The following is a 21,601-nucleotide window of genomic DNA, read 5'->3' on the forward strand; positions in this document are numbered from 1 at the left end:
ACGGACCCTCTTTCCTTGTTTTAGTTTCAGATAATCTTCTCAAAGCTAGCCACTCTATTTGTTTTCAGTAATCCTATCTATCTCTTCTTTTCAGAACCTATTACCCATCAGTTATTCATTTTCTTTTCCTATCATGGTATCAATCAAGAGACACTAAGCTATGCTGTAGTAGCAAACTGCCTTAGTATGTCGTTGGTTCAAAACGATAAAGTTGTGTTCTCTTCCTATTCACAATCTGTGCCCCTTTCAGAGAAGCTGATGTGACTGTTCAAGTTGCTTAGGTTTTCAGACTCAGAATGATAATACAGCCTCTATCTGAAACTGCCAACTGTTATGGTGGAAGGAAGCTGAAGTTGGCGAAGTCACATTAGTTCTTACAGCTTCAGTCTCGAAGGGACATTCGTATATGTCATGCATACTTTCGCATATATTTTAAAAATCTCAAAGCAAGTTCCATGCCCAAAGCTAACTTCAAATGGGCTGAGTGCCAGACAGTGAGGAATTGAAATATTTGGGAACAAGCGACTGACTACATATCCTAGTTATAGCCTCCCTTCTCCACTTAAATGCTTTCAAACCTTTTATATTCAAACAAACATTCCTTTATTTATTTGTTTATTTTTGAGGGGGTGCTGTATATGTCTAGTTTCTCATTCTCTTTTACTGCTCACCAGACTGAAATATAGACAATAATGTCTCTACTTCAAATGCTTTAATTTTTGTGTTAGTTTGCTAGGGTCACTGTAACAAAATACCACAGACCAGACAGCTTAAATAACAAAAATGATTTTTTTTTTAACAGTTCTCAAGTTTAAGTTCAAGATCAAGGAAGGTGTTGCCAGGTTGGGTTACTCCAGAGGCTTCGCTCTTTGGCTTGCAGATGGCTGTATTTCTCCAGTGTCCTTACAGGGCTTATTTCTGTTGGAGAGGTTTTATTATTATTATTATTTTTTTTTAATTTTTTTGCTGTAGGGTGTGTGTACTTACCAGAAAGACAGAAACAGAGAGACAGAAAGTGAGAAATCACCCCCCTTATGGGGGATGACCACAACATAATCCCTTCTACTCCATTTCTCCTCTTGGGATCTTGGGCACGCACACATATATGCCTGGCGTGAGTTTAACCCACCGGGTCTGGGACTCGAACTGTAGTTGAATACATGGGAGTTCGGCAACATAACCATTAGGCTAACTGCTGGTTCCCAGGGCTTATCTGGTTTCTCTTTCTTTTCTTATGAGAACACCAGTCATATTGACTCTTATCTCCCTAACATTAAGCTTTCAATGTATGACTTCTGGGGAAATCTATCACAGTTATGATCACCACATATAAAAGACATGTTCAATATTTAAGTTAATTTCTCATAATGGCATTTTACACTTTACACCATGGAGAATCTCTTTTATTCAAATTCCCTCAGTCTTTAGTTTTTAGCATTTTTTAACTTTGAAGCTCTTTTCCTTTTCTTCTTTGAGCTCCTCTGGGATTTTTTTCTTTTTCTTTTTTCTTTTTTTTCTTTTCCCTGCAAATTGTTTTCCTGAGAGACTTTGTCTGTCTATATCCTTGGCTTTGGTCACAACTACTATGGATGATGAGCCCCATGTCACTTGCCCAGTCCACTGAGTTCCAAGGTCACATATTCAACAGTGAACTTGAATGTCCTTCATGGTGCTTGTACCAATGGCCATCCTCTGGGTGCTGCTTTGAAAGGCAGGATCACAGGCCTTACCTCAGAACTACTAAAACTCAGTCTGTATTTTGGTAGGACCCCCAGATGATTTTTACCCTTAGTAAGTTTGAAAAGTAGTTTTATACTTTATTTTTCCACATGGCTTTGCAATGAAATCTTAAGTGAAACATATTCAGGATATATTTTAGTTTCTCTCTTGCTAATAACTGAAAACCACACTGGGTAATTTATAAGAACAGAGGTTTATTACCTCATGGTTTTGGAGGCCCAAGGTCAAAGGACCTCATCGGGTAAGTCTTCTTGTTGGTGAAAACTCTCTGCAGAGTACTTGATCTTTCAAAATGCTAAAGCTCAATTTCTTGGTACTCCAAATTTTTGGTTTTAAAACTCAGAAGTCCTCATTTATAAAATTAAAAAACAAAAAAAGACCAGATACCTCTGTTTGTGTTGAATCGTCCCTCCTATAACGATAGGGGTAAGAGAAGTAATATGGGAAGACAAAGAACACCTTTGTTGATACGTTAAATTTCATTTCTTTCGATCACTTTTATTTTGATGTTTCTAAAATATCTTAGTCATATTTAGTAAAGACTATTATTTTAAGTTCTAAGACCCCAAAGAGAAGATGCGGGTAGGAGAATAACTTAAGACTAGTTACTAAACTTTTTCTCAGTAATCAATTGATAAGGATGTTGTAAGCCTCTGATATTGTCTACATGGAAAAGGTAATACTATTACAACTATCAGATACCAGCAGTCATGAGATTTTTAGAAAGGTTAAATGAAGTGGCAGTGGGGTGGAATGGGTATGAGTGTGTGAGTGCCTAGGTATCCACAAACTCACACTCTTGTATACACTACTCATAAACTGTTGGAACTAGAGTTAGAAAAGATTCATATCCAGAAAAAATGTTTTAAAATAATTATTTATTTTATTTTATATGTTATTATCATTATTTTTTCATATACAGTCACCAGAGAAAGAGGGGGGGGGCAAGAGAGCAAGTGAGAAAAGCAAGCCACCAGGTCCAGAATTCAAACCAAGACAGTTGGCCATGTAGGAGTCCAATGCCTCAACCACCATGTCACCTGCTGGCCCCCCAAAAAACCAATTATGTTGAAGGAATATATTTGAATACTACTATTTATTATTTTAAAAAAATTTCTCTTGATTGTTAGAAAAATATTTAAAAATACATAAAAGTAGGTAGAAAAACTTAAAAAATTGCATTCTAAACTTTATGCATTACAATATAAAGTATTTATGTTGACCTTTATTATGGATTTTTAGTTTTCATTGTTTTCTTTTTCCATTCAGAGAATTTATCAACAGTCTCCGACTATACCGGTCATTCTATGGAGGCTTGGCTGATCAGCTTTGTGTTAATGAATTAGCTGCTGCTGAGGGACTACCCTGCTGGAACGGAGAAGATATAGTCAAAAGGTATTTTTTTATGTAGTGGCCTGTGAAAATGTAATTGCTATTTTCATCCTTACTTTCTTCTTTCAAATATAAATGATACATTTCAGTTTTAAGTTTGTCACGCAGGTTAGAGTGTACATTATTACCTTCTCTTTCATTTCTTTAAAAAAAAAAAACCTGACCCTGTTTGATATTTTTGAAAAATAATATTATTTTGTAGTATTTTGGAAGTCTCTCTTCTTTTCTACCTAACTGACTTGCGTAACAATCCCATTTTTTAAACTTAATTATCATTTACCTTGTATCCAAACTGTTTATCTTGTTTATCAAACGTTTCTTTATTTTTTGTTTATATTAGTATTAGAAAGCCAAGAAATTAAGTAAAATGTAAATTCTTAAGCAAATACTTATGGATAAATGAAATAGATATGTGTCTCAACAGAATTAATTCAATGATTTTTGTGTGTCTTTATGTAATAGTGAGGGCACTACTATCTATCTATTTGAGATATTGTTTTTTTTTGACATGGTTGCAAACTTATGAGTGAAATTTTGCTTTAACTTTTTGCTTCTCTGTCTAGACTTTCTTTGACAGTTTCTTTTCTTTGCTTTCTATAACTGATTGTACTCTCAGATAATCTCCTGAGCTTGAGAAAGACATAAATTTTTCCTCTGTTGTCATTAGAACTGGTTAGATATTACTCCTTTGATTTGCCAATGCCGGTGATTATTATAGACTATAGAATAATGAGACGTTACATTTGAATTGGTTAAAGTATAAAATAACATATGCATTTTTCATATACCTTATTTTTTGCATTTGAATCTATTAAAAAGTCTGCTCAGAATTTGAATCTATGAAAAATATACCTTGTTTAGAGTAATTTGCAGAAAGAACGTTAATCTTTTTGACTTATAAACATACCCACTTAAGAAGATAGGTGGTTTAGTTATCGTGAAAATGATAAGTTCATTTAAAATATTAGCAAATTAAATTTACTATGCTAGATACATACTACAACTAATTTTTACTGAATATTTTCATAAGAAAAGCTATTTACATATTTCTGAGTGACCATATTCATTGCTATTATTAAAATACTATTAATATTATTAAAATTATAATTAAATATTAATAAAATATTTGACATAGAAAACACTATTTTTTCATTTTCTCCTTGGATATAAGAATGTAAGAATTTCTGAATATTCCTCTTCTGCTTTTACCTGAGAGCAGTTATGGAATTTGTGGTACTTTGAGTTTTTTTGTTTGTTTGTTTTGTTTTGTTTTTAGAGATTTTTTTGCTACAGAACTTGTGCATTTGTGAGAGATACAGAGAAAATAAAAAATCACTGCCCAGGGGGATGACTGTGGTCCCTTTTCCTCTTTTCTCCTCTCAAGATTTTCGGCATGTGCATGTGCACACATGCACCTGGAGTTTCAAGCTGCTGTGTCCAGGACTTGAATTGTCCTTAACCATGTAGGAGCCTAACAACTTAGCCACTATGCCACCTGCTGGCCCTGGTACTTGGATTTATAGAATTCATATCAATCAGATTTCTGCTTAGACCTAGTAATTAAATTCTACTTGACTTACCTTTTTTCAAAAAAAAAAATTCAAATGACTTGAAGTTTTATGCGTATTAGTGATATTTCTGCAAGAACTAATAAAACACTCATGGTGATTAATGGAAACTTTAGTGTGTAATATAAATATATTTAATTTTTACATGACATTATGGCATATGAATCTACAGCCCTAAGAACCTTGGTTTAAATTTGTCCTGTTTTTTTGATGGGATAGTTAGCTTAAGGTTTGTGTACTAGAAAATATTATTGGAGAAATGAGTGATTTGGGGAATTTTCTTAGAGGGACAGTATTTACAACTCAAAGAACACGTTTCCTTCTGTATCATATATATGTGTGTGTATTTGTGAGTGTATATATTATATATGCATGTGTATATACATGTATATATACACACAAATATACATATATACCCATACGTATCAATGTGTATATATGTGTGTATATATCACATATATATGTATATGTGTGTATACATACACAGGTGTGTGTGTATATATATATATGTATATATATATATACACACACACACACACACACACACACATATGTCTAAGACTCTAACTGTGGTTGACCATGTGGGAGTCTAGCATCTTAACTACCACTCCTCTACTGGTCCCAAGTCAGTCAATTTTCGATGTATATTTAGAATCAATAACAGTTAAATGCTCAAATATGGATATTCATTAAATCTGGTCTATTGATTATAGTATATTCATCATTGAATATTATATGTAAGGTAGGTTATATATATATGTGTGTATATACACACATGTGTGTGTGTATATATATATATATATATATATATACACACACACACACACACACACACACATATGTCTAAGACTCTAACTGTGGTTGACCATGTGGGAGTCTAGCATCTTAACTACCACTCCTCTACTGGTCCCAAGTCAGTCAATTTTCGATGTATATTTAGAATCAATAACAGTTAAATGCTCAAATATGGATATTCATTAAATCTGGTCTATTGATTATAGTATATTCATCATTGAATATTATATGTAAGGTAGGTCAGCCTGCGGCCTGGTGGTTAGGCAGCTAAATCTAACATCACCAACTGTGCAGTGTGAGTCCCTCACCCAGTATCTTGAAAAACACACAATGTGTGTGTGTATGTATGTACCTGCATACATGCCTCAAAGCTCTAAAGGTGGAAGAGATGAAGGAAAAGTGTTTGCAACATGTTCCACATGGGTGTTTTCTGTCACTCTCATTTTCTGTCACTCTCTCTCTCCATATCTTTCCAGTGAGTGTGCAAGCACCCTGGAAAATTAAAAAATATGGGGCTAGCAGTTGGTGTAATGGCTATGTCACTGGACTCCCATGTAGTTGACCATGGTTCGAATCCCAGACCTGGTGGCTTAAATTCATGCCAGGCACATGTGTGTGCATGCCCAAGATCCCAGGAGGAGAATGGAGGAGAAGGGATTGCAGCGTGACTATCCCCCTTAGGGGGTAATTTCTCACTTTCTGTCTTTTTGTCTCTCTCTGTCTTTCTGGTGATTGCACGCACCCTATAGGAAAAATCTCTCAAAAAAATATATATTATGTAAAAGAGTAAAAAATGTATGCATATTTATATGCATATTTATGCTATTGCAGAATGGTTTCAAATAGTGGGTATATATAGCTAGAAACAGGATATTACATATTTTACCAGAAAATTTAAAATAATCAAATGGATACTGATATTGAGTATGCATGGAATATTTTTAGATGTTTATAAGAAAATTATTAATGTGTCTACCTTCAGGACAAATCCATGGGAAACTTTTTAAAATTAATTTGTATTGCACATATTTATTTTTAGTGAGAACAGGTATTAAGGTGATGCCAGAATTTTTATTGCTTTTTTTCTTTTGGTTTCTCATTCTCCCTTGTAAAAAAAAAACAAAAAACCTACCTTATACAAAGTAATTTATGCACTTAATTTCTATGAATTTAGATTTTCATAGTAATCTTGCGATACAGTTTTGTCAGTCTTAATGGGTACATTTCACTACTGAACAACTGAATTTATATACGAGGATTTCTGTATATATCCTGATGACTATTACAATCTGAGATTGTTAACCACTTTTCCCTTGAGAAAAAATAAATTGTAGCAGTGATCAATGGTGAAAAGCTCTAAGCAATTCTCATATAAGATATTCATTTCAGAGACCTGCAGTTAGTTGAGATAAATAATGCCATTCCATATTGAGGCAATGGATACGGAGGGAAGAGTGAATGTACACCACATTTGGAGATGATAAACTATCAATATTTTCCTTTTTTATGGTGAGATACAATACTCATAAAGTTTATTCTAGAGAATTTATGCCAAACACATCAATAGGCTAAATTGGCGGCCAAGATTGAGTCTATCATTCATTATGAGAGCGAAGTGATTATTTTGGCAAGATTTCTTCTCCTGCAGGCATTTTTAGGAGGTGATTGATAAGATTCTTTATGTGCACAGACATGCTGCCTGGGATAGGAAAACTGTACAGACTGATTCAATATTTTGACAGTCCTGCAAAATTGGGCGAAGTCACCTCTTCGCTCATCAAAAGAGGTGAAATGCCTTTGATTATAAATGAAAATGTCTCAAATATCTATAGTATGTAAGAAAAATTTGATTTCTGGAAACAAAATCTATTTTAATTCAAATGATTTTAAAACTGTATTCATGCCATATACTCAACTACAACAGTGAGGTCAAACAGTTTCTGATTTAAGATGAAAATGTGTTACTGAAATCCGTGTCGTCTACATCTCTTGAAATTCCTCTTATCTGCCTCTCCTGTCTCTTCATCATGAAATGGAATTGCTCTCTGTTAGGCATGTCAGTCTCTACTCCATTCTCAGTTCTCTGTGATTGCAAATTGATTGTTTGATGATTTGTACTCGTCTTTCTAGCATTGAAGTTCAGGTGACAGCTCCTTAATTACCACAGCTTCCTTCTCCCTTTTGATGAATAGACAGATCCAGTAACTCCTGCTCAACCTCCAGGAATTTATGACCTCCACAACAACTCTTAAACTAGCCAATATCTATTAAGTACCCTTGTAAAATTAATAAGCCATGTATTTTCTACTTCATCATAATTTAGTTAATGTGTCGGAATGTTTCCTTCATAATCTACTTTTTCTCTGTTCTGATGATTAGGAGATGCTTTTGCTCAACTCACTGTAGTGGAGTTTTAAAAATCAGATGAACAGAACACTAGAAATCTCTTGGGTTTTGTACTTATCTACTACCAGTTACCTTTCCATAGGTAATATCATTCTTCCCAGCCATAATGTTTTTTTTTTTTTTTTTACCTCAATTTCCCTCCTCCCCCGTTTACATGTTGTCTACCAGGAAAGCTGCTTCATTTTCAATCACTCCTTTTTCTTCCTACTCTTATGAGAGTTAGTTTTCTTTTTATATTATTTATTTATTTATTTTTAATAATCAGGTCTCATTTCCAAATGTTATGAATGCCATTTTTTTTAAAAAATTAGGTGTCAGGATTGTTCTGAATTTTATTAGTGCAACAATTAGTTGCCTTTCCAATGTTTTTTGCAAAGGCAATGTGTGCTAAAAAGCAATGAGTTTTCTATTACTTTTTCTTTGATTTCCTTGCAAATTCTACTTATCTAACTAGGTTTCTTATACCATGGAGCTTTATCTTCCTAATCATCATCATTGTTGTCACATCTATGGCCAATAGTGTTTGAATCAGAAATTGGAAATTGATTAAAAAGTATGATGCAAGAACTTCTCCTTCCCCAACCCAGTAGTCAGCAGTCTACAATGGCACATTATTTTTGCCTTTTTTTTTTTTTTTGAGAGGTTTTTACTATAGGGTGCATGCGCTCGCCAGAGAGACAGGGAGAGACAGAGAGACAGAAAGTGAGAAATCACCCCCCAGGGGGATGGCCACGCTGCAATCCCTTCTCCTCCGTTCTCCTCTCGGGATCTTGGGCAGGCACGCACACGCACCCAGCGTGAGTTTAAGCCACTGGGTCCAGGACTTGAACCGCGGTTGGCTACATGGCAGTTCAGTGACATAGCCATTAACACTAAGTGCTGATCCCACCATGGCGCTTTAAAATTCCCACTATTAAGAATAATTATCAACTAAGTTATTTTCTCCATGCAACTGTATATACAGCTTTACTAAACTCTCCCTTTTATCTTGTATCTTAGTGAAATGCATCCCTACATTTGTGTTTTCTTTTAGTTTCTAAATACACTGTGACATTTATTATACTTTGTGCAGTCATATGTCATAGGCAGGCATCCCTCATAAATATTGCAGGTTTGGTTCCAGACCACCACAATAAAGCAAGCCACATGATTTTTTCCCCCCAAACATATAAAAGTTAACATTTATATTAGGTTGTCAGAAAAGTCCTGATGCATTTTGTATAGAAAAACATAGAAAAATATGTCATAACTTTTCTAATGACCTAATACTATAGTGTAAGTGTGCAAAAGAAGTATGTCTAAAAAAATGTAGCTATACTAAATTAAAAATGCTCTTGTTTCTAATTATCTAAGCCTTCAGGGTATCACGATGCTTTTATTGGTGGAGTATCTTGCCTTGATTGATAGCTACTTACTGACCAGAATGGTAGTTGATGAAAGATGTGGCAATTTCTTAAAATAAAATAAATACTAAGTTTGGTGCCATGGCTCACTTTTTCTTTCATGAAAGATGTCTATGCAGCATGTAATGCTAGTTGATAGCATCCCACCTCCAGTAGAATTTCTTTCAAAATTACAGTTAATTCCTTCAAACCATCCTATTGCCTTATCAGATGTTTGTCTTATATCCTAAATTCTTTTATCTCTTTTCAACAATGTTCATAGCATCTTCATCAGGAGTAAATTCCATCTCAAAAAACCACTTTCTTTGCTCATAGATAAGAAGCAACTGCTCATCAAATGAAGTTTTATTGTGAGACAGCAGCTATTTGGGTGCATCTTCAGGTTACACTTTTAATTCTGGTTTTCTTGCTATTTCTACCACATCTGCAATTACTTTCTCACTGAATTCTTGAACCCCTCAAAATTGTGAGGGATTGGAATCAACTTCTTTAAAACTCCTGTTAAAGTTCATATTTGGGGGACCAGCAGATGGTGTAATAGTTATGTAACTGGTCTCCCATGTAGTTGACCATGGTTCAAGTCCTGGACCTGGCAACTTAAAGCTCACACCGGGAGTGTGTGTGCGTGTGTGCATGTGTGCCCATAATCTCAAGAGAAGGTTGGAGGAGAAGGGATTGAGATGTGACCATCCCCCCAGGGGATGATTTCTTACTTTCTGTTTCCACTTTTCTGGCAAGGGAACATGCTCTATAGCAAAAATCTCTCTTTAAAAAAAAAAAAGAGAGAGAGAGAGAGAGAAAGTTCATATGTTCACCGGTTTGCATAATCATGAATGTTCTTAACAACATCTAGCATCTAGAAAGGTGAATTCTTCCTCAGTTTTCAATTTGCTTTGCCCTGATCCATAGGGTGCAGAATGGTGGTTGTGTTAGCAGGCATAAAAACAACATTACTCTCCTTATACATCTCCAGCAGACTTCTTGGATGATCAGATGCATTGTCAATTATTGTTAAGTTTTTTGTTTCCCTGAACAGTATGTCTTAACACTAGAACTAAAATATTTAGTAAACTGAGGCAGCAGGTGGTGAGATGGTTGTGGCACTCCCACATGGTCAACAACAGCTAGTGTCCTGGAGCTGGTGGCTTGAAAGTCACATGACATGCATATGCATGTGTGCTCAAAATCCCAAGAGGAGAAGAGAGGAAAAAGGATTGTGGTGTGGCCAACACCCTGGGGAGGGAGTTTTTTTTACTTTCCCTCGCTCTGTCTCTCTCTGGAGAGCACATTCACCCTATGACAAAAATCTTAAAAAAAAAAAAATAGTAAACCATGATTTAAACAGATGTATTGTCATCAGACTCTATTCCATGTATAGAGCACAGGCAGAGCAGATTTAATATAATTTTTAAAAGTCTAAGGGTTTTCAGGCTGGTAAGTAAATACTGACTTCACTATAAAATCACAAGTTGCAATAGCCTCTAACAAGAGAGTCAACCTGTGCCTGCAAACTTTGAAGGCAGATATTGACTTCCTCTATCTAGGAAAGTCCTTGATAGAATATTCTACCAATAAGAGGGTGTCTTGTCTTCATTAAAAATCTTTGTTTAGGGACCAGCAGATGACATAACAGTTACATTGCTGGACTCCCCATGTAGTCAACCACAGTTTGAGTCTCAGATCCAGTGGTTTGAAAGTCACAATGGGCACATGTGAGCCAAAAATCCCTAGAAGAGAATGGAGGAGAAAGGACTGTGGCATGGGCAAGCCCCAGTGTGGTGATTTCTCTCTGTCTCTGTCTCTGTCTCTCCAGCAAGAGCACACACCCTTTAGTAAAAATCTCTCTTAACAAACAGAAACAAAAACAACAAACTTTTTAGGGCCACCAGGTGCAGTAGTGGTTTAGGCACTGGATTCCTACATGGCCCCCTGTGATTTGAGTCCTGGACCTGGCAGCTTGAAAATCATGCTGGCATATGTGCATGCAAGCCCCAAATCCCAAGAGGTGTGGACAATGGAGGAGAAAGATCGTGGCCTGGCCATCACCCGTGGTGAGTGATTTTTCATGTTCTTGCTCTCTGTCTCTCTGTTGAGAGAGATATACCCTATGGCAAAAACCTAAAAAACAAAACAAAACAAAAAAACAAACCAAAACAAAACAAAAAAACTTTGTTTAACATAGTCACCTATCTCAATTATAGCTAGATTATTTCTGGGTAACTTGCTAAACTTTATATCACCACTGTCTGCTTTACCTTGCATTTCTTTTTTTTTTTTCCTTCCACTTTGCATTTCTATGTTATAGCGACAACCTCTTTCCTTAAATCTCATGAACCAACCTCTGATAACTTCAAGTATTTGTTCTGTAGCTTCCTCAGCCTTCTTAGAAATGAAGAGTTAGTACCTTGTCCTGGAATAGGCTTTGGTTTCAGGAAATGTGGGTGGTTTGATCTTCATTCCTGCCCCTAAAGAGTTTCTCCGTATATGCAATAAGACTGTTTAGTTCTTTTATCAGTCACATGTACACTGGACTAGCACTTCAAATTTTTTGCAAGATCTTTTTCTGTACATTAACAACTTGGCTAAATGAAATAAGAGACCTAACTTTGGCACACCTCAGTTCTCTTTGTTTCCTCTCTCTCTTTATTTTTTTTAACATGTGTTATTTACCTGTTTATTTGTTGTGATTTTCAAGCTGCTGATCTAGGGCTCAAGTTGTGGTCAAACATGTGGGAATCCAGCACCTTTTAACCAACATGGTACTTGCACACTTCAGTTTTCAACATACTGTCTTAATTATATCTGGTTTTTTATTTAACATGAGAGAGAGATGACTCTTTCCTTCACTTGAATTCTTAGACATCATTGTAGGATTATTAACTGACCTAATTTCACATTTTATTTTGTTGTGGCTCAGGCAGGAGGTAGGCCTGAGGAGAGGGAGAGAGATGGAGGAATGGCTGGTTAGTGGTGCAGTCAGAGCACTCACACATTTACTGTGTAACTTATGTATCCTAAGTGAGTACAGTTTATGATTTTCTAAATTAATTACAATAGGAACAATGAAAATCACTGATTACAGATCACCATAATCATTATAAAAAAGTCTGAAATATTAGTTACCAAAACATGACACAGAGACACAAATTAAGCATATGTTTTTGAAAAAATGGCAGCAATAGATTTGCTCAATGTCAATATTGCCACAAATATTTAATTGGTGCATAGTGAAATATTAGAGAAGTGTAATAAAGCAAAGCGCTGTGACATGAGGTATGTCCTGTATTCTTTCTTCTTTACTGCCATTTCTTTCATAGCAGAGCTTTGGTATTATATGAATGTCTCAAAATGATTACTATTCTTGAACATCTATGAGTAATTTTTTGAAGATTGCAGGATTCTGAGGAGGCAGTGTTTTTATAAATGTTAATGAGAACTAAAAGATTGTCTTTGGGCTGGCTTGACTCTAACACCTTGGTAGTTAATATGTGGATCCAATGTGAAATCAAGTGCCTGTAAGAGTTAAGAAGAAATGTATCATCAAAATTTCCACCTGCAGCTCAACTCTAGATACCAATTTTTCCCCCTAACTCAGTCATTTCTTCTTTCCTTTTTATTATTCTTGATAGAGTGTGCATGTGCATGATATGGACAGAGAAAGAAGAGTACCTTCCATAAGGTCCAGTCATGCCATGATCCTTTCCCTCCAGTCCTCCCAGCCTATCAGATCCTGCGACCTTGGATGTACGCTCTGTGTATTTCATGCTGAGAGGGGTGGAGATTCAAACCACAGTCAGTCACCATGTGGGATACAGCTTCTCTGGAGCAGCACATTACTGTCATACCACAGAGCTAACTTGAATTAACTTTGAGATAATGTATGTGTCATACTATGTGTTCTCATATATATGTGAAACCAGTCTTAAAATTGCTACAGACCTCAAATTTTTTAGAGTATAGAACTACAAGTTGGCACTGTCTCTATTAAAAAATAATAATAAGGCTTGGGTCAGTCCCATTAATGTAGTGGTTAGGCAGAGTGTATAGTAAGTCAAATCCCATATGGCTAACAGGTGGCTCTGTCAGTTTGGGAGATATGCTGGTGTGAGATCACATGCCTAGGATCCTGATGAGATTAAAAGATTGGAGAAAAGAGGATTGCAGTGTGAATTGCGCTATTAGGAGGAGACATGCTCTCGAGCGTGTGCTCTTTCTCTTTCACACTCACGCACACACATATGCTCTCTGATGATGATAATAATAATAACAACGACAACTACTACGAAGCTCTAGGAGCAGGGAGAGATAGAAGTGTAGAGCCCTGCCCAAAGCTATAAATTTGAGTTTATATTCCTAAGTGGGTGGGAATTGAAACCCTTGCTTTTTTTGTGACAAAATTTAAGAACTATGGTTGTAGATAGATTATAAGGAATGGTAGAATTCATGAAAATACATATTCCACATTCTAGGTGCAACTGGGTGAGTACTTATTTGACTGATGCATGGGGTGGGAAATGAACATAAAATAACATTTGTGAGGTTCTTGACTGTGCACTGTCTATCCTGTAGTCAATTTATCTCTGCCTTACCCTCAAGTAATTTCTTGGCAGATCATTTTTATTTAAATGGTAGTTTCTGAAGTTGTTATCCCAAATAATGTTTGAGTCTATAGTAACTGACTAGGAGATTGTAGCAAGAAGATGTACATTCATAACTACTGTGGAAGTCCAGGAAAATGTCTATTCTTCTCAGATCAGTAATACATGTTTTGGTCTTTCTAAAGATGTGCAATTGATTGGCAATAAATGCATCTTATTTTCCAAACTGAGAATTTCATCAGAATCGTTTCTTCTTCTTCTTTTTTTTTTTTTTTGTAATTGCCAAAAGTCATATGCACTCACCAGAAGGGGGGTGGGAGATAACCCCCAGTAGGATGTGATCATGCTGTAATCTTTTCCCCTCCGTTTCTCTATTCTGTCAAAATTGTGGGCATACACACATACCCACCTGTCATATCTTTCAAGCCTTCAAGGATGCAGTTTAAATCATGATTGGCCATTTAGTATCCAGTCCCCATAAACCACAAGGCCATGGGCTGACTTTCTGAATATCTTCACTGGTTTACTGGTTTAATAGTCAGTTGTTATTTATTTATTTATTTATTTAGGATTAAAGTACAAGTTTATTTTGGTGAAAAAACTTTTTGAAATCCATGCATAGTCAATCATAACACATTTTCCATAAACTTTTTCTTTTTTTTTTCAAGCTGTCTCTTGTTAACCATGTAATTAATTATTATATTCAGAGAGCTGAACTCAGACATGTAAGAGGAGAAACTGTTTTCTTAAATTCACTCTGAAAGCTGTTTCCCCTTGTCACAAGGAAAAGGTCATGACCAGTACTCAGAACTTGTAGTTCCAGAAGAATCTTTTGTTATTGATTAGTCATATAAACAGTCCAAATTTAGCAATTAGAGCATCCAGTCCACCTATATAATCAAAAGTATGAAATTCATTTGAAGTCCTTGTTTTCCGCATTCCTTAGTTGGGTTCTACTTCAGTCTAGGAGATGTGTGGTGGGGTATGAGTATGATCAATTTCAGGACTGCGTGCCCACACTGTGCTCTCCTCATCCTCCAGCCAATATTTCTGACTCCCCGATGTTTAGAGTTGGGAGGTTTGAAGTTGGAGTGATGAGCAAAAATGGGAGGGAAGAGGTAAAAGGAAAGAATAGAATGTTCCTTTTGACTGATAATTTCATAATCTCTCATTAATGTTTCCTGATTTGGCAAGTACTATGAGTTGATGCTCTAGGGCTTTTTTGTACTATGGATAGTACCTTTCCCCTATACTTTATCTGATAAAAAAAATAAAAACAGAAAACAGCTGAACTCTTTCTGTTGTCTTTTAGTAGCGTCTTTTTCTCCCACGCATTCTGTTCTAGACCACAAAAAATTTCCCTCTCTTTCCTGCTTTTGGTGAAAGTACAGTCCACACCAAATGCAGCTGTGTCTCTTTACTTTGCCTCCAGCCAGCCAACCTCTGCTACATAGTGGGCTGCCTTCCATTTTCTTAGGCATGGGTTGACTTCTATCTCTTTTAATCCTTCCAAAGTCAAAGGTCCCTCAAAATTTCTCTCACTTAGAATAAATAAATTAGGGAATGCCATAGCAGTCCAACCATTTTATTCAAAGAAATGATCTCCATTAGCCTTTTTAGCCTCAATAATTAAGGGGGATGTTGAGCTGTGGAACTCAAAATCAGGTTTTAGTTAGTTGCTTATTTCATGTCTAGTACCTCCCAGGAGAATGATAGGGGGCATATGCCATCTAATGTCTTATTCTCAACTGAAATGGGAAAAGAAAGATGCTATTTTAGTATCTTTTGATCTGATCTTGATGGGGACAAGACAGAAAACTTGATTTCATTTTCAAGGTATACAACAGATCTTGAATGGCATACAAAATATGTAAGATATTTCTGTGATCTTTAAGGAACTCAGAATCTAAAACTGGGTAGAAAGCACATTTACAATGTGAAAAAAACAAACAAACAAACAAGGAAGACTAAAGTAAGAGAGGCGTAATATCCCACAGGCTTTTAAATAAGAGAGAAATCCCATTTGATTGAGAGAATTCAAAGTATACTTAATAAAAGGGATAATATGTTATGAGTCTCCACTCATTTAAAATAACTTCTCTGAAATATTTATAGATGAGATGAGATAGTGTCTAAAAATACTTTAAAATAATTTAATAAATCAAAGGAATAAGGTCTTATTTTGAAGCAAGGTATTCTGAGTGGGTAATCATTGGAGTTGAGTGATAGGTACAGGGATATTCACCATACTCTGTCCATTACTCTTTGTGCTTTGTGTTTAAAAATTCTATAATAAATACAAAAATATGGTAATGCCTAATAAGAATAACTTTGCCAGATGTCTAACCTGTCACATACACAGGTTAGATACTGGGGATATGGTGATGGACAGGACAGGCATGAACCTGTGTCTCACAGATTAAGCTATAGAGGAGTTAAACAATGCACAAATATTTACAAGTGTGAACAGCTTTCAAAATCTCTAAGGTTGGGTGGAATTTTAATCAGCAAACTTGGGAGCATGAAGAAGACTCAAAATAAATGTATTCTTGAATGATATGCTCTGAGTTTGGTGGCCTCTACACTCTATTTCCATTTGTGCGTCACCCTTCAAATGATCTTTTCTCCTACTTACCCCTCTCCTACTTACTACTTCAACTTCATGGGCCACTTAGTGATATAAATACAGGTCTGCTCATTAACCTCTAAATGTATCTGTTTCCTTATTTTTAAAATATGGTTAAAAGTAGTACCTACCTAGTAATCAAGAATGAAATGAGCTATTGATAGAAACAATTTAGAATACTGCACACAGTGAACATCCGCAAACTATTAAACTATATTATTATTAAACAAGGTAAGTTCATTTATTTTTATAGGAATGAAACTCTTCTTGAACGTCTCTTTTGATTGAATGGATTCTGTCTTGAATCCGAAGACTTCTAATTAGAAAACAAAGGTGTATGTAAGAGTTACGAGTTAGTGTTTTAGTACACTGCTGCCTTGCCAACAGAAATAACCTAAACTGGTTGATAGATAAGCGTAGAAGTTGCTACGGCTCACAGTTCAGAGGTCCAGGGACCAGGGGACAACTTCTGATATGGCGATAGCATGACAGAGGGCAGCATTTTGAGCAGAGTAGCTATCCATAAGTTTCTGTTCTGGTTTTCTTTCTCTTCTTATAAACTCACCAGAACTTAGTCATTATGGCCATGGCCCAATGCCTTTATCATACTCAAAGGACCTACCCTGGGATACCATAAAATGATTAATTTTTTTCCCCAAAAATTATTTAATTTAATTTTATTTATTTATTTATTTATTTATTTATTTATTTATTCATTCATTCATTCATTCATTCATTCATTCATTCATTTATTTATATAAATTTGACCAGAGAGGGACATAGAGAGAGAAAGAAAGAGAGAGAGAGAAAAAAATGAGAAAGTAAGCCAACAGGTCTGGACTCAAACTGCAGTCAGCCATGTGGGAGTCTGGTGCCCTTAACCACCACACCACCTGCTGGCCCCATGGATTAAGTTTTTACTTAACACCTCTATAATACAACCAAATCCCAATACATGAATTCATGGAGGACATCCAAGCAATAACAGTTATTCCTAGCAAAAATTAATATTAGAGATTTTAGTTTGGGAATAAGATATAGTCCCTTATTAATACTTTTAATGGTTATGATATTGGGGCTAGAAGTAGAGAAATTATATATTAACAGTTCATCAAATACTCTGTGGAAAATGATGGTCTGTCTTATATTCATGCAATATATAAGTTTCTCAAGAGAGAACTATTATAAAAGTTAAGATACATGGACAAAACATTATAGAGATAAATGGAAACTTTCTATTCCTTAGCAATAGTGCGAGAACAGCCCATCACTGGCTCGCCAAAGAGTTGATCATAATGTACTATCAGTTGACCGGACATAAATCTCTGAAGCTACTCTAAATTTTAGTACTTCACACAAAATACCGTTTTAGATGACATCACAATTTTAAGGCTGGGAGACTTAGAGTTATCCAATTTCATCCATTGAAATCCCAGAGGAAATATATATTATAAACAAAATGCCTTGAACAAATTGAGGTTGGACATCAACTGTCACTAGTGTCTATTCAAACTTTGCCGTGCTGACACAGTGCAAGTAGTTTATTTTTGACTCATTTCTTATTTCCAGCAGAGATTTTGAGTAGAGAAGATAAAAAGATAAAAGACAGCAAGATAAAAGTTTACTGAAGTGGAAACTTAAAGGACCTTTTCCCATCTGTTTGGCACAGAAGTTGTGGCCTCTTTGGGGATACAGATCTCATTGCAGTTCTATAGACTTGTGACTTCCAGATTGTGTTCTTACAAAACAGTAGCAGTCTTCAAGGACTCCAGAATGCCGACTCTTACTTTAGCCAGAGTAGTTTTTTTTTTTTTTTAAGTTTATCTTTCCTTTTCATATTGGGCTTATACCTGAAATGCTACTTCCTTTTCAGTATAATGGATGTAAATTTGCTAAACTACAAAGATGGCAACCTTTTTTATTAGTCTAGATTCTGTATTTCTCTATCATCATATATAAATTCATCAGTGATTTATTTATTATAAAGTAAAATGCTAGAAGAGATATTGAAGGAGAACAGTCATTTACTCGTAATACTTTTTCTTCTAATAGACATATTGAAGTTTTAAAAATAGCCCTGCACATTTTATTCTACCATCCAAATTTTTGTTTTCTGATGCATTTTTAAAGCAAATACACTTTGTTAGATATTGTTGGAAATAATTCTATAAAATATGATTTGAAATTATTTGCACATCAAAAAATATAACATTTGAGGTATATTGAGCCTTATAGTTTAGCTTATATGATTAATATAATTATATATTTATTTTTGTTAATTGCCAGAGGGCACATGTGCTCACTAGAAAGGCATAGAAAAAGAGAGAGGGAGAAAGTGCCCCCCAATGGGGCATGGTCATGCTTCAATCCCTTCTCCATTTGTCCATTCTGTCAGGATAATGGGTTGTAAGAACCCAGAATGATTTTTAAGGTGCTGTGGCCAGTATTGAAACTGAGGTGGTCCATATAGGAGCAGATCCTTTAACCACTATGCTGCCAGGCTGATCCAGTATAATTATATATTTCATTTTTCTAAAGGTCTCATTTTCTTATGACTACTCTGAAATGAGGAAAGATTTATATTTGTTTATTTTCCTGGGTAGGTAGATGAATGCCAATGATTCTTTTTTTTTTTTTTTTTTTTTTTGGTATAATCCACATGCAAAGTTTAGTAAGTTTTATATACAATGGCAACCACAAGGGATTCCTAGTATAACTTTGATACTGAATCAGAAACCTAAGAATATTAAAATTAGGAAGGAAATGAATCTCAAGTTTGAAAGGTAGCCTAAAATTCAGTTTATTTTATATAGTACAGATCTCAAAACTATAGTTGGAAGAAGGGAGAACTGCAGATATAAACAATTTCTTCTCTACATACTTCAGGAGAGAGTCTAATTTTTAAACGTGTCCATATCGTATAATCAGCAAACAGTATTTCTATTTTAAGACATGGCATATGTCTCTTGAGTTCCAACCTCTCTCAGCATCAAATTGTCTCTGAATTGATATAAAGTTATATCTTTCTGTATTTTATTTTGCACACTTAAAAATTATTTACTTAATTTTTAATGAGCAGGTAAAAACAAGGAATCTAGGAGAGTCTCCCAATGCTTCAGTCTTCTAGCTAGCCAGGATCATGGACTTGCCCATAGTCATACCTGGCATATTCAAGGTGACCCAGGATCTGAACCCCATGCCTTTAATGTATTGCTTGGTCTATTTGATGCACTGTTAATAGCAAGAAGGCCTGTCTTTCTAATATCCTGAAGAATCTGTTAATCAGTCAGGTGTTAGTATATAATGTATGATGTTGTAGACATTTTTACAGAGCTTTATAAAGATTACATATGAAATAACAATTATGTAGGTGGGTATTGGTCATTTCTTGATTATTCTAGAAAGAATTTGGAAATTTTTGTATATATTGGGTCATTTAATTAAAGATAGTTTATGGTAAGTATGTTTTAATTATTTTGTATCAAACAAAAGTATCATCATTTTCTAGTGAACATGGCATATTTAAGGTAAGAAGTATTGCTAAGTGCCAGACAGGTAGGATAGTGGTTATGGAAGCTAGATCCCACATGGCTGACTGTGCAGTTCAATTCCTTGACCAGCAGTTTGAAAGCACTCTGGGCACATATGCGTGCATGCCCAAAACCCCGAGAGGAGACTGAAGGAGATGGGATAGTGATGTGGTTATTTCCCATAGGGAGTCCTTTCTCACTTTTTCTCTTTCTCTTTCTTTGTCTCTCTCTGGTGAGTGCACATGTCTATTTTTTTTTTAAAGTATTGCTAAGTACTAAAAAATGTATGATGGTTAGCCCCATGTCCTAGTGATTAAAGGAGGCAGATCCCACATGGCCAACCAGGTGGTTTGAATTCTGGCCCTAGCAATATGAAAAACATGTAGGACACATATGTGAGCTTGCCTCAAACCAATAGAATGGAGAAATGGAGAAGGGTTTGAGGTGTGATGGCATCCCATATAGGGTGCTTCCTCCTTCCTTTCTCTTTGTGTGTCTCTGGTGAGCAAGCACATGCACTCTGGCAAATAAAAATAGTAAAAACATATGGTGTTCCTGGTTTGGAATCAAGTTACTACCATATAGTTTGAAATTACTTTTCTCAATTGGAATACATGTTTCCATAGAGGTGAGAAGTGGTATTATGTGATGTGAAGAGAGTCATAGCATAAAAGCTGTGCTCACAGCCAGAGGGTTCACAATATACGGGCATGTAGCATTGTGTCCATAGGGTTCTCCAGAAAAACAGAACTAACCTCCCCCTGATGACATAAATTTATTGTAAGAAATTGGATCATGTGATTGTGGAAAGTCCAAAATCTGCAGGAAAATCTGGTAGGCTGGAAATTCTGCAAGGAGTCACTTTTGCAGTCTTGAGTCCAAAGGCAGTCTAGAAGTAGAATTTCTTTCTTTTCTGGGGACCTTAGTCTTTTCTCTTTAGGCTTCAACTGATTAAATGAGGCACACCCACATGATTGAGGGTAATATGCTTCACTCCCAGCCTACCAACTGAAATATTATTCACATCTAAGAAATGCCTTCACAGCAACATCTACACAAATATTTAACCACACTACTGGAACTGTAGCCTAGTCCAGTTGCCACATGAAATTCACCATCAGAAGTAATGTTCTAGGTGGTGAATGAGACGTCAAGTTACAGTGTTATGGAGCTGATATTCTGGAATTGGGGGAAGGAAGAATACATATTCAGAGAAATCTTCTCTGAAGAAATTATATTTCAGCCAATGTGGAAAGACCTGATTTTTCCTAGTAAAGAGAACATCATGCTTAATATGTCTCAACAACAGAAGGTAAATCAGCGAGTGTGGACCAGAATGATGAAATGATGCAGGAGGATTGTTTGGAATGAGATTGCAGGTGGGAAGAGTGTCAGATCACATAAGCCAGGGTAGATGTTTGGGTTTCATTCCAAGTGCTTTGAAAGTCACTAGAGGTTTCAGACAGGAAAGATAGGGAAAACAAACAAAAAAAAAACCTTTTTTTTTTTTTTTTTTTGCTTTCCTCATCCCGTACAAAACCTA

The 21,601-nt window shown here is 35.6% G+C and overlaps 1 protein-coding gene across 1 annotated transcript in view; it reads left to right on the forward strand.

The window, feature by feature from the left end:
• GPC5 (glypican 5) overlaps positions 1-21,601 on the forward strand; it is a 746,092-nt gene that overhangs the window by 367,195 nt on the left and 357,296 nt on the right. Inside the window, exon 5 of the mRNA XM_027771471.1 lies at positions 3,010-3,135. Coding sequence (XP_027627272.1) covers positions 3,010-3,135 — 126 coding nt within the window. The remainder of the gene's footprint in view (positions 1-3,009; positions 3,136-21,601) is intronic.

This window comes from Tupaia chinensis, unplaced genomic scaffold (genome assembly GCF_000334495.1).
Source record: "Tupaia chinensis unplaced genomic scaffold, TupChi_1.0 Scaffold000033_1, whole genome shotgun sequence".
In the NCBI taxonomy this organism is placed as follows: Eukaryota; Metazoa; Chordata; class Mammalia; order Scandentia; family Tupaiidae; genus Tupaia; species Tupaia belangeri.